General features: G+C 37.7%; 1 protein-coding gene across 2 annotated transcripts; it reads left to right on the top strand.

Moving 5' to 3' along the window:
• Window positions 1-372: 372 nt before the first annotated feature.
• Window positions 373-22,189, top strand: LOC133522708 (ionotropic receptor 93a). Of its 2 annotated transcripts, none has more exons than XM_061858124.1 (21): window positions 373-817; window positions 1,344-1,495; window positions 1,681-1,830; window positions 1,917-2,012; window positions 2,380-2,547; window positions 2,941-3,158; window positions 3,447-3,614; window positions 3,849-4,010; window positions 4,859-4,963; window positions 5,781-5,887; window positions 7,742-7,802; window positions 9,174-9,276; window positions 10,631-10,737; window positions 11,134-11,296; window positions 11,724-11,851; window positions 12,113-12,205; window positions 12,578-12,665; window positions 13,023-13,169; window positions 13,873-13,951; window positions 16,664-16,824; window positions 21,636-22,189. In XM_061858124.1, the coding sequence occupies exons 1-21, from the start codon at window positions 684-686 to the stop codon at window positions 21,731-21,733; spliced, it is 2,688 nt and encodes an 895-aa protein (XP_061714108.1). In that variant the 5' UTR covers window positions 373-683; the 3' UTR covers window positions 21,734-22,189. The 2 variants fall into 2 exon arrangements, with proteins under 2 accessions (XP_061714108.1, XP_061714110.1); XM_061858126.1 differs by having other exon boundaries at window positions 13,023-13,142; window positions 21,636-22,188.
• Window positions 22,190-23,313: the final 1,124 nt, after the last annotated feature.

Raw genomic sequence — 23,313 nt, forward strand, 5'->3', positions numbered from 1 at the left:
CAATCGACTGGCAGTAGATGGTCGGGGCGGCCTCTTACCACATGGAGGCGATCAGTTGAGAAGGATGCTGGCTCAACTAGACTCGGTTGGAAAGAGCTGGAAGTAGTCGCTCAGGATCGCTACAACTGGAAATTCTTCTGCGAGCCCTATGTCCCTAATGAGGGATAGCAGGATTACATTATCATCGTCATTATCCGGTACTATGACTGTAGTACAAATGTATGAGTTGTAGTAAGACGACGTTTTCCTGTTTGCCACTTCTAGTTGAGTCCAACATGTTTGATGTCATTGAGCCATCTTTCAGCAAATGGACTACCTCTTTTTTCTGCAGGAGATTAAGATGACTCAAGTCAACTCAAAAGGTTACTGAATGAACGCCACAAGTGATCGCTGGCATCTCGTCTGTTTCCGGCTCAGCAAACCTACACCTCATCATCATGAGTATATTAGTTATGTAGAATCCGTTCTAACTTCAGAAAAAAACAAAGTACCTAGAGCGGGAAAATAGTAAGTAATGTTTTAAGCACAGCCTGTATTACACCTTATACAATTTATTCGCCGATACCTATGCCATTCAGTCTGTAAGCCCTCCGCGTGAAATGTTATCATGCCCACCTGCGCTCATTACGACTAATTAAACCCTTAATAATAACTTGTCATAATTAAAAATTATAGTTCAAATAATGGTATCATTTCTGGAAGGACGGAGTTGTGGGGCACTCGTGTTTCAAAATGCGGATATGGGTTGTATTGATATGTGTTGTGGGCGTGAGAGGAGAGGAATTTCCGTCGTTGATAACAGCAAATGCTTCTATTGGTAAGACTGTACTTAAAATGTATTCCATAACATAATAGCTTTTTAGTTGAAGGCAATTTTAAGTGCTTGATAAAATGTACATCGAAACTGAAACTCAAACAGGGTCAGTTGGGTTTAGATTTTTAGATACGAGTATACCCACAAAATTACGGATAGCCCAGAGGTCTAATCAGAAAGCAAATTGGCCTAGAGGAACGACACGTCTCAAGCATAAAAAATCACATTAGCGTATATTTGTCACCCTTAGCATTACTAACTTTGGTTTGGATGATTGTCCAGAAAATAACGAACTTTGTGAATACATATATTGAAAATGTCGGTGCAATTTACTGAGGCTATTTACAATAATACTGTCAACCGCTAATCTTCTATGTAGAGGTACAGTGTATTGCCATGATGCACGTGACGTCCACATTCCACTTCTAATTTTAATGCCCTGAATAAACTCCGTCGTTATTATTTATTAAGTTACATCAAGTTGTCTTTTTATGGTAAATTCAAGACTAACTTTTTCTAAACACCGTAGCGGTGGTACTAGACCGACAGTACCTCGGCGAGCAATATCAACCGCTTCTGGATACACTGAAGGACTACATCAAGGAGCTGGCAAGAGTGGAGCTGAAGCACGGGGGCGTCGTCGTCCATTATTACTCTTGGAGCACAATCAGTCTCAAGAAAGTTAAGTTAAAAAGAAGCTTAAGCCAGATCTAATCTGTACGCAAGTTACCAACATTTCTTGGAATACTGGGCATTTAGAAATGTATAAAAGTCAAGCCAAGGAATATCATCAGACCAAATATCTGCTTCTTTTTTGATGCATTAGCCCAAATTAACAATCTTTGTGATGTCACTTTGATTTCTAGGGTTCATAGCAGTCTTCAGCATAGCGTCATGCGAAGACACCTGGTCTCTTTTCTCCCGGGCAGAGGAAGAAGAACTGCTGTTATTTGCATTGACCGAGGTCGACTGTCCCCGTCTGCCGCCAGACTCCGCCATCACAATTACGTATACAGGTCAAAAAATTTCATCTCCTTCAAGTACGCAGGTATCTATATCTTGCATCACATCACGGTCAACATTTGTTTAATTCTTTCTCCAGATCCCGGACAGGAGTTACCTCAGCTGCTGCTCGATTTGAGGACTACGAGAGCTTTTAACTGGAAGTCCGCTGTGATTTTGCATGATGATACTTTGAGTAAGAGTTACATAAAGGCTGTATGTGGCCATTTCCACCGTTTATGGCATCCTTAAGTAAATTGTAAACGAAGAAAAGACCTTTAAATATTCCTCATGGTACTTGTCAGTTGCCAACCAAGTTGGAAGCAAGCAAGTTTCAGTTGCAGTTTGGGAGCCGGTGACCAAGCTGGGTCACCTGTACACGCACTATATATATATATATATATATATTAGCATCTACGCTAGATTATGGTTGTTGTGAATGATGAAGACATTGATTTAAATTCAGCCTGGAGCGCAAGCGGTCCCTTTTCTTATAGACTAGGTCACTTTTTCTTTAGTACCTATATGACATCACCTATTTAAGCTTTAAAAACTTTTCCTAGATCGTGATATGGTATCCCGAGTGGTGCAGTCACTGACATCTCAGATTGACGACGAAGACGTTCCAACCATATCCGTCACCGTCTTCAAGATGAGACATGAGATCAACGAATACCTGAGACGAAAAGAGATGCATAGAGTTTTGTCGAAGTTGCCTTTGAAACATATAGGTAAGTTCCGACGACCTTATGCGCATGGTCAACCATCACAAAAATTGTTGAGGAATTAGTGAAACCAATCTTTGAATTAACACCTTTCAAATCAATGTTCAATCTAGGTACGTAGATCTAAAATATACGAAAGCTCGAATGAATTCGGATCCATATTCAGACAATTCTATAGTAGTTGGGTCCAGATTGCAACTACCTTTCAAACAAACACATTGTGAACACATTGGCAGAGTCGTGTTCATTACAAGGGAGTTTGTATTTTAGTATGTCTTTGTATATTGTAATTGTATATGTAATTGTATTATTTTTTAATTATGGCGCGTATACACTTTCTTCTGCCACACTTTTCTGACCAGAATCTATATTACCTTATTGACAATCTTATACTTTCAGGCGAAAATTTCATAGCAATAGTGACATCCGACGTTATGTCAACGATGGCGGAAACGGCCCGGGACCTGTTCATGTCAAACACGCAGGCGCAGTGGCTTTACGTGATCTCCGACACCAGTATCCGCAATTCCAATCTGTCTAGCTTCGTCAACGCACTATACGAGGGCGAGAACATCGCCTATATATATAATATCACTGACGATAGAGAGGATTGCAAGGTGAAGTCAAAACTACTACTATACTATAGAAGCCAAGACTTTAAGGTTTATAGCTGTAAGAGGAATACCCTTCATACTTAATACTAAATTGCAAAGCAAAAAAAGCCTATAAGGCTCAAGACCCAGATTCAAGCCTTTTAAACTTGTTAGACCCTTTAAAAACAAGACTAAATCTCAAGGATTTAAGGTTAGCGGTTGTAAAATGCTAGCCAAAGCTCAAATTGTAAAGCTACAAGATGGGACGGTTACGTGTAAGAGTTCAAGTGTACATGTAATAATTTGTTTTAGAACGGGCTAATGTGCTACTCTGAAGAGATGATGAACGCGTTCATCTCAGCTCTGGACTCGGCTGTTCAGGAGGAATTTGACGTGGCGGCCCAGGTATCTGACGAGGAGTGGGAAGCCATTAGACCCACGAAGATACAGAGGAGGGATACGCTGTTAAAGCATATGCAGGTATAATCGCCGCCACTTTTAACAATTTGTAAACTTATTTGCGAAGACAAGAGGTTCACCGATGGTTAGTTAAGAGTGTTACTGTTTGTATCAACGAAATGTTAAATGAAATTGTGACGGTGAAGCTTTAAAATTTTACAAAATAAAGTCTCCGAGGTAAAATGTTGATATCAGACCGCATGAATTAGGTAAGGTTAAATAGTTTATATATTTTTTATCTATTTTTCATAATAGCAACATATCGCGGTGAACAGCGTATGCGGCAACTGCTCGACCTGGCAAGCCATGGCGGCCAACACCTGGGGCTCCACTTACGGTGGAAATGTGCAGGCAGACAATGTGGCGGCTCCTGATAACGAGACAAACGAAGCTATACAGAAGATAGAACTACTGCAGGTTAGGTTAGGTTAGGTTACGATGGGTTCCTTAATTCAGTCTAATCTTAACAATTGATTATCCAAATGAAAACTAAAACCTTACTAACCTTTTCTTAAACCTTATTAAGATAATTTTGATAAAACACCACCACACAAACGAATAAACCAACAAACAAAAACACACACAAACTATTAAACACACACACAAACAAGAGTCAAACAGTATTAGTTCTCAAGATATCTTCGTTTGATCTGTACTGAGGGCCTACACAAGATAGAAAACGCTAATCGAAACGGAAATCATCACGGCTACCACCAGTTTTGACATTGACATATTTGGTCACGTCTACGTAAATTACTTTCTATTTATCTCGCTTGCACTAATATGCAAAGTACGAGTGAGATGTATAGAAATGCGTATGTCAATGTCAGAACTGGTGGTAGCTGTAATATACGAATGGATGCGCTATGAGATGGGGTTCTTCAAGAAGCATGTATTTAGGGTTCTCAAAGGTTGGCAACGCATAAGTGGCGCCTCCGATGTTATTTATGTCCATGGGTGGCGATGACTGCTTCCCATCAAGCGGCTCGTCTGCTCGTTTGCTGTCTATCCACTCACTTGCTTCATATTTTTCAGTGACTTCTATTATTATAATAAAATAATGGTGACAGCTGGTAACCACAGTTACCAAAAGCAAGTGAGTGACTATTACTCGTACATTAAAAAAAATTGTCAGTGACTTTTCGTAGCATTTGTCATGCCGATACATTCTTCTTAAAGTTTGGCATTTGTCAATGTACGATTGTCATCTAGGCTAGGCCCCCTGAATGCGATGCTGTGTATTTAGAATTGGTAATTTGCTTTAGGTCGCGTACTGGCGCCCCAGCGACGGCCTGAGATTCACAGATTTCCTATTCCCTCACATTGTCCACGGCTTCAGAGGGAAAGTCCTTCCGATCATCACTTATAACGTAAGAATAAGAACTACTTATAAATTAATCGATTTTAAGAAATTACTATTTTTGTTATAGTTAATATTATCTACCTTTTTGTCGGAGACTTTCTGCTGAGTTAGAGGGGCAGGGAATAGTACCTAAGGACTTATGTGGTATTTGCCTGACTTTCTTATTGAAAAGCCAAAACGATAAATGGAAAAATCAACGTTTTGGGTGAGATAGTCGAAGTAATTGTTCTGTTTTGAAACATCGGGTTCAATGGGTACCAGTCGGCTGTGAATATTTCTGCTATACCTATATCTTTCTGTGTTAACATACATAAGACAATTAACTACCACTGAATTACATTCAGTAGATTCGTTTGTCAATCCTAACGAAATCAAAATTTCTAAAATACTTACAGGAAAATATAAAAACAAAAAGCATTAGCCGTTAATCCCTGCGTGCACCAATTTCATTAAGGCGGTTAGAGTTAGATCAAGTTAAGTTGGCAGCAATTTTGATAGCCCAGACTGTGCAAGTGTTACTTTAACGTCATCATTCCATATACGTTTGAAATTTACAATAACACTTGCACACTTGTACATACTGGGCTATCAAAGCCGCTGCCAACTTAGCTTGGTCTAACTCTTGCCATTCGCACGCAATTCGCACGTTGCTGCGATGTTTGAGCTAAACAACGCTGTGCGTGTATTGTATGCGACACAGCGATGTGTCTATCGTATCCAGTCTGATGACCGTCTAAATCTACTTAATTTAATAATCATGATTCAAGGAGGTTGTATTTCTCTTTTTGGTAACACCTATTCACAATTGATTATAACATTTTCAGAATCCTCCGTGGACGATTCTAAAGGCCAACGAGTCGGGCTCCATCTCCAGCTATAGTGGCCTCATATTCGACATCGTCGACCAGCTAGCTAAGAATAAGAATTTCACGTAAGTACTTAATTGTATCATTTTTAGGGTTCCGTAGCCAAATGGCAAAAAACGGAACCCTTATAGATTCGTCATGTCCGTCTGTCTGTCCGATTCTGTCACAGCCACTTTTTTCCGAAACTATAAAAGCTATACTGTTCAAACTTGGTAAGTAGATGTATTCTATGAACCGCATTATGATGTTTACACAAAAATACAAAAAAAAAACAATAAATTTTGGGGGTTCCCCATACTTAGAACTGAAACTCAAAAAATCTTTTTTCATCAAACCCATACGTGTGGGGTATCTATGGATAGGTCTTTAAAAATGATATTGAGGTTTCTAATATCATTTTTTTCTAAACTGAATAGTTTGCGCGAGAGACACTTCCAAAGTGGTAAAAAGTGTGTCCCCCCCTCCGTAACTTCTAAAATAACAGAATGAAAAATCTAAAAAAAATATATGATATACATTGCCATGCAAACTTCCACCCAAAATTGGTTCGAACGAGATCTAGTAAGTAGTTTTTTTTATAATACGTCATAAAAATTAAAAAAAAAAAATTTTTTTCACCATACCCATACGTGTGGGGTATCTAGGGATAGGTCTTCAAAATAGTACATTACGATACAAGTGCGAAAAATAGGAAATTCATAACGAGTAGTAAGTAACGAGAGCGATAAATTAAAACACGACCGAAGGGAGTGTTTTAAATCGACACGAGTTGCGAATTACCTATTCGCACATGTATCGTACAACGTTTTACAGTACATATAGCCCTTTAAATGTTCGACACAGTAACGTAATATGCTCATTTTCGCACTAGTGCTATAAAGTAGCACCATATGCACTGTAAATGATATTTAGGTTTCTAATATCATTTTTTTCTAAACTGAATAGTTTGCGCGAGAGACACTTCCAAAGTTAAAAAATGTGTGTCCCCCCCCTGTAACTTCTAAAATAACAGAGAGAAAAATCTAAAAAAAATATATGATATACATTACCATGCAAACTTCCACCGAAAATTGGTTTGAACCAGATCTAGTAAGTAGTTTTTTTTAATACGTCATAAATGGTACGGAACCCTTCATGGGCGAGTCCGACTCGCACTTGGCCGCTTTTTTTAATGTATCAAAATGCACTTTATGTAACAAATTTCAATTAAAAACATACCATCAGATCACCGCAGGTATCGGCACATTACAGAAAAAGCTCATTCATTTCGTCAAAATAACACATGTCATCTGCAACACGAATCGTCAAAACCAATTAAAATAAAAGTACTTAAATACAAAAATGGATAAAAGAAAGAGCCGGTACTAAGTACCGTGCACAATAAACGTCCCCATAATAGTGGAGTTACTACGTTGAGCGGCGTTGTTGTTGTTATGTATAAGCAGTAGGCACTGTTTGCGCAAGTGAAATTCTAGAAATTGTAGGGGAGCCCCGCTTACCTACTGTATGGGCTCCTGCACTCGATGCAAACCGTGTCGCTTCGCTTCCTCAGTTCGAAATTCCTTAGACTTCGTGCGCAAATTTTAAGAAAGTGGTTGACACAAAAAGTAAAAACTGCAGATATATTTGTATTATTTAGCATTATTATATCTCTCTGCTTTGCCTAAAGGTTGACTGGTAGAGAATGCCTCATGGCATTAAGTCCGCCTTTTGTACTATAAGGTTTTCTTTTGTGCAATAAAGATTAAATAAATAAATATATGTGGAAGCTTGTAATTTGCATCTAGTAGATAAGTCTATTAACCTATGTATTTAAGGCAGTAAGCATCCCGAATAAATATATATATATATATATATATATAAAGCTGGAATTATAATTATAATGGCCGGGAAATATTTTAGTTTATTTTTTCTTTCAGGCTGAAGCTCATATTTCCAGGAGATATGAAGGACGTTTTATCTAATAAAACTGTGACTAACGTAAGTAAACGAATGAAAATTGCAGAGTATCTTATGCATAATGTACAAATAAAATAAATACTCGTAAATGTTTTTTTTTTACATACACTTCGACTTAACCACACCTACCGAGATCGGGCCTTTGAACACTAACCTTTAATCAGGTGTCCGGTTAGATTAGAACGACGTTAGGATTGCACTGTTAAGCGCTGATAGGTACATTCTGAAACAGTACTAGGCACTTACTTTACTATTTGAATGGTGCTTAGCACTTAATTTATAAGGTTATATTATTGTACTAATTTGTCAATTAAATGACTGAACGTGATATCTAAATCAACTACATTAGAAGCGCAACGCGTATAGGGCGCGGTGTGGCGCTTGTCTATAGGATCATAACTATCATAATACAACTCCTTAGCAGTATTCATACAATATATATATATATATATATATATATATATATATATATCTACTTCTGTTGTAATTTTTTTTAAAGACTTTGAGGCAAAAATCTACAAACCAAATTGGTTTACTCCTGTATAGGTAATATATTTCGATTTTATTTATCTTTTTAGGTGTTTGCTTGCTGTGTTGCCAAAATACCTATTGTGTGTAATATGTATTGTATGTAATTACGAGTAAGTATGTATGTGCAACGGTACATACATACTCGTAATTAGGTCTTAAAAATCTCGGGCCTATTTTAACAAAACTTGACTAAATAAATAAAAATCTTTATAATGCTAGTAGTGAAGCAAGAACTGCACTCGCATCTTCAGCCAATCTATTGATTTTCTTTCCGGAAAGGCTTATTATCTAACTTACACGCTAGAATATACTTGGAGTATTTCTGCGACAGCTTTTGTTTTGAAAATAGCGCATTGCTGCAAGAATGCGGTTGCATTTTTAACACTGCCTTTTGGTTTTAAAATACTGCATGCCGTTGGATTTTCGCAAATTTTTGCCCAGCTGTTGTCACTTAGGTATCCAAAAAGCTACACAAGCTTCGCTTGCCCGTCGTTTAAGTTTAATTAGGGCAAACTACCCTATTGCCTGAGGTTCAAACTCCCTAGACTTTTCTACAAAAAAGGTACCCTTATTTGGTGCCAAGCATTATGTAGCTGTCGTGAAGCTTTCCTTACTCTATATTGAGCATAGGAATTTATAATTATTTTGAAGCGACAACTTATTGAAAACTTATTTTACCTTGATAACGAAGTAGGGAAATTAAGCGTATTTCTTGTGTGTAATCGTAGTTCAAAATGTAGCCTTTTATAATGCAGGAAGGTGTCTAAATACCTAGGTGCCTCACTCAACTCCGCATTTTACTGCACATAAATCGCGTTTATCACGTCACAAGATTGACATTCATTTTGCTGTCGATTTCAGGACATGTATAGTCAAAGTGCTAAGTTGACGATGATGGCTGTTGCGAGAAAGCAAGCCGCTTTTGCCGCCGCTGCTTTCACTGTGTTGTCGGACAGGAACCCTGGTAAAACACTTTTAAATATTATTTTTCTACTTATCTATTTTTAACTTTGAATGAGGGATTCATAAATTAAACTATAACGACATAGGAACTTTTATTGTTAGTTTTTATGGCACTTATCATTATGCAACGATTTAGTGGATTATAATATTCATCAAATATTCTTGGATTAGAACTGTATGATATAAATCTATTAGGTACTCCATTCATTTCAGTATATTCCATTTACAATTTAGTCCCCCGCCGCGTCTGTCTGTCTGTATGATCGCGATAAACTCAAAAACTGCCAAACGGATTTTCATGCGGTTTTCACTTATCAATAGAGTGAATCTCGAGAAAGGTTTAGCCGTATAGTTTGTTAAGGTGTACCCACCCGTGCGAAGCCGGGGCGGGTCGCCAGTAAATGGTAAAAATTGTCCGCAATTGTAAGCTGTCTGTAACTACATAGAACGAGTAGTACATTTTTGAAATTTATTGTGATGATACATGGACCGTAAAATGTAAGTTACATTCCTCACATAACATCGTGGACCAGGCTAGGTACGTACATTATGTAGATTTACTTCAGGAGAAGTATAAAAATTGAAATCAGTTAAATATTCGTATATACTGCTCCGTTTTGACTTTGTATATTACAAAAATGTACTATGTTTAAGGTTTACCCGGAAGGCAGGAACACCTTATTCTTATAGCGACATTAGCACCCAACGAATATAGTCTTCATAAGGCTTATATATTATACCAACCGCTGCGTGATTTAACTCTCACTCCAATCTTTCTTCATAAAAATACTGTGATATATTTTGAGCGAATGCGTTTATGTTCCAAGACATACCTTCATAATATATTACGTCTATATGCTAATGCATAAAAGTAAAAGTAAAGATAAAAGTTGCTGATGTTTAGGCTATCAGGATAGGCAGTATATGTATATATATTATAGGACATTATTACACAAATTGACTAAGTCCCACAGTAAGCTCAATAAGGCTTGTATTGAGGGTACTTAGACAACGATATATATAATATATATAAATATTTATAAATACTTAAATACATTGAAAACACCCATGACTCAGGAACAAATATCCATGCTCATCACACGAATAAATGCCCTTACCAGGATTTGAACCCGGGACCATCGGCTTCATAGGCAGGGTCACTACCCACTAGGCCAGACTGGTCGTCAAGTATAGTATATATATATTGTAGATAGGCAGAATAAAAGTGCCTATCCCATAATGGGATGAGATTGGATTCCCATTGCGTAATTTCACTTTTTTTTATTAAATAATTTAGGGGCAGAATTTATATAGGACTAGTTTGTATTGTTCAAATGAAAATGACCCGTTCACAGGTATAAACTACACGATTCCAGTGAGCACTCAGTCGTACGCGTTTATCATAGCGCGGCCGCGGGAGCTCAGCAGAGCCATGCTGTTCCTACTGCCTTTCACTACTGACGTGAGTACTACAAAATTCCGCTACAGTACAAAGTGTAGAGCATGCGGCATCCTCTCAGCGATCCTTATAAGATCGTCTGTCGAACTTGCTAAGGCACCTGCTATGTGTAGTTTTCGTTCTTCTTTCTCTTTTGTCGCCAATCTATGACTTCAATTTAATTGGCCATTTTGTCTCCTGACTATGAGTGTCACCCATTAATATCGTAATCCAACGAGCTATGTGACTTACTGAGTTACCTGAGTTAATCTGCGAATATCCTCATTTGTGATTCTATCTCGCAGAGAAACTTCGAACATCGAGCATAGATCTCTCCATTCACAAATTGAAAAATCATGACATTGAAGGCGAAGTGCTGGTAAAAGTAAGGAAAATTCTTTAATGACCTATGACTTGCAGACTTGGCTGTGTCTCGGCTTCGCAGTGGTGTTAATGGGGCCCACTTTGTACGTGGTTCACCGTCTCAGCCCCTACTACGAGGCCATGGGCGTCACGAGGCAAGGCGGCCTGGCTACCATACACAACTGCCTGTGGTATATCTATGGTGCTCTCTTACAGCAAGGTGACGTTCTCGAGTTCTGATGAAAAAAAAGACCTCTGTAGTTCAAATAAAATGAAATCATTATTAATTTAATATAAAATCAGCCATTATTCCCGGCACTCCTTTAAATAACATCCCTTATGAACTTAAGGTTTTTAAAATGACGTTACCTTGGAATTGACAAAATATCAAATAACGCTTTCTCTCGATGGCCTCATTGAAATCGTTTATTTTATACTTTTCATATTTGCTTATCATATTAAGAAGAAAACACAAAAATGTTACAATTACAGCACAGCAAAAATTTAATTCAACAAAATATAAATGGCGCCCAACGTGGGGCCTTTGTTGATATCCATATCCCTATTATTTATGTGACTGAACACTCTCACTTCACTCACTCACTTCCCTTTTCTCACTTTAGTGATACTCATGTTCACTTTTTTAGGTGGTATGTACCTCCCCCGAGCAGACAGCGGCCGCCTTGTCGTCGGCACGTGGTGGCTGGTCGTTCTGGTGGTGGTTACCACTTACTCCGGTAATCTGGTGGCGTTCCTGACATTCCCTAAGCAGGAGGTAATCATGGATAAAATGGATTAACGCAGGCTTTTGGCCGAGTTGATTAACATTTTAAAACAAATAATCTATGAACTTGCGCAGACATATACGACAGCAACTTATATAGTAATATAATTAAATAATACTTTCAATAATAAAATATAAACTAACGTTATTGTCAGAATTTAAAGAAATCAGTGATGGGGTGCGCACTGCGCAAGGATCTATCATTGGTCTACTGTTATTTTTTATTTAAATAAATTCTTGATTTGATTTAAGGTGCCGGTCACCACGGTGTCAGAGCTGCTAGAGAATCGAGCTGTTTATACTTGGTCTATCAGCAGAGGCAGCTACTTGGAATTTGAGTTAAAGGTTCGAATTTAATTTTCGACAGCACACTCAGGCGTTTGATGGCACTTAGGTAGTTAGAGAATTAGTTTTATATATTGTTTTTTATTAAACAGGATTTTATATGTGATATTGTACCCATATATTTCCAAATAAATTTTATTTCTCACTCAATGGGCTCAGCACAGGAGCAATAGTAAGTATCTCACCCGCGAGATAGACTACCCGTCTTTTTCTAACTGTAATAACTCTAAAGCCTACATTTAAGCTTTCAAACTCCTCAAAGTAAAAACAATTATCAAGGCATAACATTATTTTGAACAAGCAAATACTGCACAAAAATTGTTTGTTCTTCAATTAATTTTTATCTAAGTGACTTTTATTTTGGTATTCCAGAACTCGGATGAACCGAAGTATGTGTCGCTTTTGAAGGGCGCCGAGCTTACATCAGACTCTTCTGGCCTCGAGGGGAATCTTGCTTCAGGTAACTTCAGCTGAATAAAGTACATTAGAAAATAAAAGTTTCCTTATGAAACACTTTTAATGTAAAGTTGCTCAAAGATTGTGACTGATAAAAGGAACAAAAAAAAAATGTGGGTGGATAGACAGGTTTAGACAGCCTCTCTTTTCTCAAGCAATGTTGCATTCCAATCTTATGAAACACAATTTTGCGAATTCTTGATGGCTAAGTGAAAAACGTTATCCATCTTTCTTAAGGTACGTAAATGCTTTTATTTTTACGAAACGCCGTCCCTGAAAGGTACTTGCAGGACCAAGCTCATTATTTTTCTGTTTTATTTCGTAAATGGCTGTTCAGAAGCAATAATATCCTTCTTTCCAGGATCGCCATTGCTTTCCCGTGTGCGTAAGGATCGACACGTCATTATCGACTGGAAGCTGCGTCTCAGTTACCTGATGAGGGCTGAATATCTCGCCACTGACAAATGCGACTTCGCTTTGAGTAAAATCCGATCTTTTCTAGACATAGGTGTAGTAATTAACAGGCGTAGGTATTATATAGAAGTAGATACCAACCAGTTTCCTTCAAAAAGGCCAAGAGCTAGTCGAACTCGCGCCCCAATAGTTTCGGACTTTACACATTCGCACGTTTGACTGCAGACTTCTTATACGTTGGTTTTCTGTAATCTAATAGTTTCGGTGGTAAAGGGGGGGGGGGGTAAGGGGTAATTTGGTTAGTCGGAACAAATAGGCTGCGAGCCTACGACACACGGACAGACAGACGGACGCACGAGTGATCCTTTAAGTGTTCCGTTTTTTTCTTCTACCCTAACCATTAAACCCTAAAAACAGGTAGGTAATTCAATTCAATTTGTTTATTTTGTTAAACATAAGTATAGGTTACACGAAGGAAACATAATTATTTTCCATCGTATTTTCACGGAAACGTACCAACGTGTCTTGCTATTTCAGTTAGTCTCGGTACAAAAAGTACTGATGTTGACTGAAGCACTCTGATTTACCTCCGTAAATATACGTTTGATCTCTGTTTTACCCACAATGCAGGTGTACAAAATTTTCACATGCAGTTATCATATAAACGCATGCTTATATCCAATCAAATAAGCGCAGTAATAAATCAGCATGTTTTTTGCAGCCCATAGCCATCATTTGTCGATATATAAGTTATTTTGTGTTCTGAAATGTATAATTTAAACGCTACTATTATACAGGTGCAGAAGAGTTCTTGGATGAGCAAGTTGCGATGATAGTTCCCGCAGGCAGCCCCTACTTACCTGTCTTCAATAAAGAGTAAGATCTTGATTAATTACACTCATTTAAAATAGGACGGTATAGTCGTTAGCTTTGTAGCTGGCCCCTAGCGCCTTATCCTTTGTCCATTGTTAACTAAAACCGCGCGTGCCACTACCTGCATAAAAAATGGTCTGGTCGCTTTAACCGGTTATTGAATTACAACTCCTATGGTAATTGAAATAAGATTCGAAATGAACAAATGGAAAAATAATTTGCGATTTCTTGTGTGGTCCCTCTACGGTTACTGAGTGCCGGGAGTCGAACGTTACTAAACCAGTCTAAAATGTGTCCTCGATATGTGGAACAAAGGCGCGTTATCGGAGGCCGCACCTACACTGGTTTTTTGAGCGTTGGACTAGCCCGCGCTCTGATGCCAATTAGAATTATACGACCCTTTTTTTGCAGGTAGTGGCAGGCGCGGTTTTAGTTAACAATAGACAAAGGATAAGCCGCTAGGGGCCAGCTACAAAGCTAACGACTATACACGGTAAAAGGAAAGATGAGCTATATTAATTTGTTTATAAAAAAAAAAAAAACAACATTATTCAAGTCTTTACAAACAACAACCAATTTATAAAATTGAAACGACATCGCTCCGTACCGACAATAGCATCCTCGATTCTCGCTCGCCTTCAGAGTTTCCTGAACACCATTTTTCGTGTAAACAGAAAAGATTCCTATAAGGATACCTGCGTTACCTGAATAATTCCTTTTTTTTGTTTAGGTAGAGATTATGTTTTTAATCTTCCCGGCTGTCTGAATTCCAACCAAGAACCCACAAAGGATGTGGTAAAAGATGGACTTGGGATAAACAGGCATTGGAATAACATATGCCCACAATAAGATGCGGCATCTTAAATCATCTACTCGACTGCAAAATTGGATATGTCTAAAAGAGAATATAGGTATCCTCCTGAGCATTTTCACGGAGATTAGATTGAGTATCCAAGCTCGTACATTGTTTGTATAAGCGAGTAAAAACTATGAATAATGTGTGCAACAACAAAGAACATATATAGTAAGCTTTTGTTGGTAATCACAATTTCGGAGTCGACTTAAACGTTAATAGTTAATACTCGTATTATACCTAACCGGAGAATAAGGCGTTTTTTTTAGTTTGTTGAATCGCTTCAATTAATTTCACGATGTTATTACATAATTATGTGATATGAATTCGATATACACGTCCGAACCTAGCGTCCAGTTTTACTAAACGTCGTTTGAGAGTTGATTATTTTCTTATTATAATTTATTTATTATTAAAATTCTATTTGTGCAGTCGGTACCGGTACCCTAACATAAGAAGGTAATGTAGATATCCACTTTTCTATACAGCTAGTATGGTGATGTGGGTACGTAAGTTGGGGCATTGTATACCTTGGTTTTTAGTTCGGTGGAATTCTGACATCTCCTGGTGATGTCAGGCAAAAAAATACTCCTTGAATTTGTGGTGAGAATTACAAGCCAAATACAGAATTGCAAATATATTTTGACATGCTTATTTTTATTACAATCATCATAATACTTTATTCGTGAAAACAAAGATAATTTAATTATAAAGTGCACAATTTGGACATGAGAAAATATCAGGTATTTTTCTGGGGTGAAAAATAATTGTTACTGGTATCATTCTAATGACTTTCATATATCGTAAACCTTTTTACTAAAATTATATTTTTTATACTTTGTACTATCTCGTCTCGTTTTAAACAAAAAAATAATGTTCAAGGGAAGTTTTAAACAAAAAAATATGTAACCCCTTTTTACCATATCTGGCCATTGCGATGTAATTATGATAAGTGTCAATGTCACGTACTTAATATTATTGTCATTCTTTGCATTTTCCTAAAAGCAAAAAGTATAATTGATTGAGTATTATCGCTGCTTCTGTCACCGGCGCCGCCGCACGATATCGTACCCGGGCGTGATAGTGTTCTCCTTACATCTACCCTCAATTTAAAAAAAATGCAATATTGTTTACATCATGACTCATGTTACTCGGCTTTCACCAGTTTTAACGTGCGAATGTGTTTGCTCTCCTTAGTCCGTATTATTTTTGTTATTTCATTGTTATAGTTTGTTGAGTTTTTGTTACGTTTTTTTTTCCTGGTTTTGTATGCATTAGCCTTGTTTTAATTAACAAGATGGACCCTCGACCAGGCTCTTCGCGGGAACAGGAAATTGATTTCCTCAGTCATAAAAAGAAAATGCCACGTGGCGCTTTTTCTCCAAACGAGAAAACAATAATTGTGAATGTTTACAAAGGAATAATGGAGACTTGGCCACAATCAGAAAATTGGAGTTATACTTAATGTGGCAAAAAAACTGCGGAATTGACGGGAGTTATGTGCACTAAAATAGTACATTACGATACAAGTGCGAAAAATAGGAAATTCGAAACGAGTGGCGATAAATTAAAACACGACCGAAGGGAGTGTTTTAAATCGACACGAGTTGCGAATTACCTATTCGCACATGTATCGTACAACGTTTTACAGTACATATGGCCCTTTAAATGTTCGACACAGTAACGTAATATGCTACTTCTCGCACTAGTGCTATAAAGTAGCCCCATATGTACTGTAAAATGTTTACGATCCCTGAAACATCAAATTAGGACAGCTGTCAGAATTCCACCGAACTAAAAACCAAGGTTTAGCTACCTAATCTTTAGATAAATTTAACTTTTAAGAAATGATATCTGTCCAGAATAAACCGTATGCAGAAAGCGGGGCTCATCACCAAGTGGCTGTCAGCGTACCTGCCAAAACGCGACCGCTGCTGGAAAACGTCCTCCGTCACGCAAGAAGTGGACAACCATACTGTCAACCTCAGCGATATGCAAGGCTCATTCTTCGTATTGTTCCTCGGTAAGTGGTTGGCCTGCTCCAGTGATTACTCCTAGAAGAGCATGGTCAATATGGTCGTGCAGGAGGTAGATAACCGCACGGTTAACATCAGATCAGTAGTAGGGATCATTCTTCGTACTGTTTCTCGGTAAATGGTTGGCTGAAGCGACCGCTGCTAGAAGACGCTCTCCGTCATGCAGGAGATAGACAATAATACTGCGAACCTCAGCGATATGCAAGGCTCATTATTCGTATTGTTCTTCGGTAAGTGGTTGGCATGCTCCAGGGATTAATTCTAGAAGAGCGTAGGAAATACGGTCATGTGGGAGGTAGATAACCGCACAGCAAAGTCAACCTCAGCTACATGCAATACGCTATTTCTCGGTAAGTGGTTGCCTGAAGCAACCACCGTCTTCCGTCATTCAGGAAGTGGACGACCACGCCGTCAACCTCAGCGATATGCAGGGCTCATTCTTCGTACGTACTGTTCCTCGGTAACTAGTTGTCTGCATACTTGCCATGGTCTTCACCTGACTTGCTATCGTCGGGCTTGGAGTATAAGTATACAAGATAAGATAATACTATGGAATAACGTGTCAAAATCTGAACTAGGGGATTTTTTTTTAATTTATTTAGAACACAAACAGTCACATATACAAATGGATTTGAAGTACAATGTAGAGTACTTAACATACTTAAGAATCATAGACCTGGAGGTTCATTATTAAGTACATAATGTTAACATACATACTAACAGCATAAAGAAAATGAAATCATGAAATCATGAGCCATACTTAAATTCTATTTACTAGTCTTAGTTATTTTGTTAGATAGGTAACAGAATTCCAATTTAAATAGAAGATTTTTTTATTCCAATAAATCCTATTGTACAATTTACTATACACAGATAACATATCTAGCTTATAGACGCCTGCGTGGTTTCGATGTAATTCTGATAGATAAGGCATATACATCAAATAAACATTTTTGAATTATTTTGGTGTGCGCAAGGCTGCCACTGTCCACTAAGGCTGAGCGGAGCGAAAATGAAGGGAATCAACCGATAGTATTCTATTGGTTGTGAGCATAATGCATGTATTTCTGGTCACTGTGCCACAGAACATTCTTAGTAAAGTTGAAAAATGTACTCATTGAAAATGCTATAAATTAGAGTAGCTAACGCGATTGGTTATTTTGAGTTACTAGTTAAAATAATGTTTTATCTTATATTAAAAGGCCTTATTGGCTATGTAAACTGCGACTATAAAACTAAGGTCGACGACTATGACACGAGTATTTGCGTAAACAACGAATGCAGGTCCGACTGGTTTCAAGATACGTATGTATATGTATGTATAATCTACTCATCCGAGTATGCTTATGCTACTCAACTGAGTAACTACATACTTATACATATAGTGTACGACAAAATGGTACGTTTTGCCGGCTGCGGTCAAATATTCTGATCATCCGAGTATATTTCGAGAATTTTTGTTTTGCCCTATGGTTGGCTGATAGAGAATGCCTTAAGGCATTAAGTCCGCCATTTGTACTTATTTTTATTGTGCAATAAAGTTTAAATAAAAATAAATAAATTAATAAAATATATTCAAGATTCAAGTAAATTAGCTTGAATAGACTTAATTGGACATTGGGCATACATGCCTTCTCTCATGCACGAAAAGGCTTAGGCTATAGTCCCCACGCAGGTCCAAGGTGGGTTGGGGATTTCTCATACAACTTTGAATTTCTTTGCGAATGTATGCAGGTTTTCTCACTACACTATGTTTTCTTTTATCCAAAAGTTAATGGCAAATATCAAACTCATTGGTACTTGCCACGATTTGAACCCGCGCCCTCGGATAGAAATTCGGATGGCATAAGCACGCCATTTTTTTGAATGCATGGTAGTTCATCTGTTTATGATGGTATTATGGATGGTTTTAGATTATACAAACGGTAGGCAGTAACAATACTACCCGTTTATTTTTCTTGGAGATTTAAAACCAATTAGTTTTGAGGGTTCCGTACCCTTAGACCTTATATAGGATCACTCGTTCGTCTGTCTGTCCGTCTGTCACAGCCTATTTCCTCCGAAACTGAATCAATAAAGTTGAAAAGTACATATATGTAAATCTGTGACCCAAAGCCGGACATGTAACTTAAACAAATGAATATTAAACATAGGGGTCACTTTCGGTGAGTAAAAGAGAAAATTAAAAAAATATTTATAATTTTAGAATAATTCGTTTCGAAGTTATTCAAGAAAATGGGCAAAAAATGACCATTCCCTCCCTTTATGTCCGAAACTATTGGGTTCTTTAAAAAAAAAAATAGTTCTTTACCTAAATATTACAGGAAAACTTATTAGAAATGTACAGTGAAGCATAAGTCGGACTTAAGAAAAAAAAAACTTAAGTTACTAATTGCCGCTGCGAAGGTGATACCAACTCTCGGGAAATTATGTGAATAGTAACAAAGAACTTCTCTGTTGATTCGTTTTTTTGGAAATTGTTAAAAATAGCAATGATTGGCTTAAAGGACTTAAGCGCCTTTAATGTCTAAGACTATTGTAAGTTCGCGATGATGACTTAACGTTAAGTATTTTTTTATATTTTACACGACTACAGCAAAGCTAAAGCAGTATGTTTGTAGATATATATGTATGTATTTTCATCTGTTTCCTCAAAAATTTCTAAGATAATCGAGCTGATCTGATTTTTATAAAAAGTAATTAAATGTTGCATATAGCGTTGTAACACGATCATTACATTTAATTAAACAACAATAGGGTTGTTTCCAATTTTTTGAAACGCTTGTATTACATTATATATTAACTAAAAGTTGCCCTAAAATCCAACTTTTATACTAAAAACGGCTTTAAATATGTTAAATTAACAAAATATATTTTGACAGATGCTTTCGCGCCCAAAACGCTCTTTGAAAATTGTGTGACGTCACAGTTTACGGTTTGACACATAACTAGATACACACGTAGAAGATAAGAACTGTCAACTGACATTTGTCATTTGTTGTTTATTGCCTAACTGTCAACAGTGTCAATCCGAGAGTTGTGACGTTATCAGAATCTTCAAAGGCGTTTCTAGTTTGGTCACGTGACGTGTGCCAAAAGATATTTTAAATTCAATATTTACAAAAATATGATCATTACAGGTCCCCTAAAAGTAGTTTAACATGTTCTTATAATCCAAAAGAATTTATTGGGATACAGGGGATACAATTCTGCCCTAAGATATGTAGATGGAAACAACCGTATTGACAACTGTGACTTATCAATGTCATTTCGAACATCAATCGTCCGAGATAGTACTTATGTTTAGTAGTAAGTAAATGTATAAACTTGTACTAAACACTAATCAATATGTAAACAAGCCCTAAGGCAAGTGTATACGCTCGTAAGGGATTTATAAGATAAAAATAAATTATTGAATATCTCCGAAATGGAGTTAATTAGAATACCGGTCTTTGAGAAAGTTACTTAATTTAAGCTCAGGAATGCTCCCTTGAAATTAACGGAAATAAAAAAACCTGCCAAGTGCGAGTCGGACTCGCGCACGAAGGGTTCCGTACCATTATTTATAAAAACGGCAACAAAAAAAATGTTTGTTGTATGGGATATTTATTTTATTCTGTTTTTAGTATTTGTTGTTATAGCGGCAACAGAAATACATCATCTGTAAAAATTTCAACTGTCTAGCTATCACGGTTCATGAGATACGGCCTGGTGACGGACGGACGGACGGACGGACGGCCGGACGGTCGGACGGACAGCGAAGTCTCAGTAATAGGGTCCCGTTTGACCCTTTGGGTACGGAACCCTAAAAACACGGTGTATACGTTGTAACTACATATGTAGCATGTTTAATACAATACAATACAAATACTCTTTATTGCACACCTCAATACAGAAACAGTACAAATAATACAACACATAAAGAAGAGGTAAAAAACAGGCGGTTTAATTATGGATTATCTTCCAACCACGGACCGCTGGCATACAGCTACTTCTCGGCCTACTGTGCAGCGCCAACATGTTACAAAGATGAACGAAGCCCGATGTGAGCGCTCCAGTCCTTTCGCGGGGCGCCCTCGTACTGATATCGTGGGGCCGCACTCCTTCGGTGCACTCATACAAAGAAATCGGGCCAACTGCAATGAACAGTGCACACCTTCGACGCCCTTACACGAAAATTTTGGGAAAAGCCTGACGTATATTTGACGTGGTGCGCGCGCTTCAGTAATTCAGTATGCTTAAGGACCCCTTGATCCTCCGCTAATAAGCCTGAAGTACGAGGCGCTCTGCCCGCAGGCAAGTGTCGGGTGCCTATGGCGTTCTCATACACAAAGTAGCGAGGCGGGCGAAGGCCGACGTAACGTAAATTCCTGGGCACCAAAGGCGTCCTCATATAAACGGGGCAACTTACAGGGGACACTGCTCGTGATCCGATGCCCTCGTAATAGGTACCTAATGTAGTCGGGTCGGGTGACGCCTAATATAGATACCTATGTGGCGCGGAATTTATATTTTAGTCGGTTTTTATTTAGTTATATATTAAGTCTATAGTAAATAAATAACAGCGAGGCTTACAGTTTGCAGAGCCACTATTTAAAAATCGTGTGATGTACGGAACCCTTGGAACGCGAGTCCGACTCGCACTTGGCTGGTTATTTATTAAACATTTGGTGCATCGCCCACGCAACACGTGTTTGTGCTTTAAAGCGAACAAACTCACGAAACCAATACGTTTTTAATATAATTTATGCAACTTATCACACGTTCATAAATATTCATACAGTTTTGTTGCTTACAGGGTTTTTCTCTGCTTCGTCGGTTCTGCTGATGGAGTGGTTCTACCATAGAAGAAAGAGTCAGAAAGAGGATGTCGCTATCAAACCTTATGTGGAATAACGTGAACTCGAATTTAAGTATTTGTTTGATAATTGTACAAATGGGGATGTTAATTTATATTGAATAAATAGATTTATTTATAAAAGTGTTAAAAATTAAAAAACGATTTGGTCACACTCTTTCGGCTTTTGTGTGACATACAAACAGACAAATTGTGTGTTAATTACTGTCCCATAATAAATCAAATTTCATTAAATAACCTTCATCGATCAACTGATTCATGCTCTTAAACCGTCAGATTATGGGCCCAGCTCGCTTCCACCTATGCATAATTAACATTCATTGATGAAAGTAAAGGTACATCCACACCCCAGTCGAGCAACGTTGAGAAACAAGGTAACATTAGGTAACTGGGTCCATATTGTTTTCGTTGTCTTGTTTTTGTCCTCAAAAAATGACTTTTTCTTCTCATATAAAATATAATATACAGCTGGAAAGACATACCACAGCACTCGCCTTTTTTATTAGGGTTCCGTAGCCAAATGGCATAAAACGGAACCCTTATAGTTTCGCCATGTCCGTCTGTCTGTCTGTCTGTCTGTCTGTCTGTCTGTCTGTCCGAGGCTTTGCTCCGTGGTTGTTAGTACTAGAAAGCTGAAATTTGGCATGGATATATTAATCAATAAAGCCGACAAAGTCGTACAATAAAATCTAAAAATTTAATTTTTTTTAGGGTACCTCCCCTACAGGTAAAGTGGGGGTGAAATTTTTTTTTCGCTTCAACCCTTAAGTGTGGGGTATCGTTGGAAAGGTCTTTCAAAACTAATAGGGGTTCTCAAGAAACATTTTTTGATAAAGTGAATATATTCGGAGATAATCGCTCCGAAAGAAAAAAAAAATGTGTCCCCCCCCCTCTAACTTTTGAACCATAGGTCCAAAAAATATGAAAAAAATTGTGGAAGTAGAGCTTAAGAAAGACATTAAATGAAAACTATAGCGGACATGATCAGTTTAGCTGTTTTTGAGTTATCGCAAAAAGTTTTCCCTTCATAGTAAAAAGACTTATTTTAATTAGGTACTGATTATGCAAATTTGCCTATTTGTTTAACTCAGGTGAAAAGTACCGTTTCATCCCTTGGTTAACAATTTACTATACTTTAAGCTCCAGTTTAGCTTATTGTGACGGAAGAGTAACTACGGAACCCTACACTGAGCGTGGCCCGACATGCTCTTGGCCGGTTATTTATTTGATACACGACGGAAGTACATACGCGTGACAGAGTGGTCAGAAACAAGACAACGAAAATAATTTTGATCCTACTTATCTAGTTACTTATTGTTGCACAGTGTTGCTTCAAAGATAACTGGCGGTGTGGATGCATCATAACGTGAAAGGTTTCGCCAAGGGTGTCGACCCGCAACAAAAAGTTGCTAAACCTCCAAATACACGTGTAAGTATGCAAAATTCAGTCTCAATAAAGTGGGATGTGTGTCAGCAGCGATGTTCATATTCACGTGTGATAATGTGACCATGCGGTTATTTTATTGCTTTAGTTGGTACTCGTATAAGTAAAGAGCTTTCGCCATTTCGCCATTTCTTTAGTCAATGTCGTTTTGCCAGCCGGCAATGCTGTACAGTC

The sequence above is a fragment of the Cydia pomonella genome, chromosome 11, assembly GCF_033807575.1.
Source record: "Cydia pomonella isolate Wapato2018A chromosome 11, ilCydPomo1, whole genome shotgun sequence".
Taxonomy (NCBI): Eukaryota; Metazoa; Arthropoda; class Insecta; order Lepidoptera; family Tortricidae; genus Cydia; species Cydia pomonella.

Coding starts and splice junctions, on each gene's coding strand:
- LOC133522708 (XM_061858124.1), top strand. CDS start 684: ATGGTATCATTTCTGGAAGGACGGAGTTGTGGGGCACTCGTGTTTCAA. Junction 1,496..1,680: donor GCACAATCAGTCTCAAGAAA/GTTAAGTTAAAA, acceptor TTTGATTTCTAG/GGTTCATAGCAGTCTTCAGC. Junction 5,888..7,741: donor GCTAAGAATAAGAATTTCAC/GTAAGTACTTAA, acceptor TTTTTCTTTCAG/GCTGAAGCTCATATTTCCAG.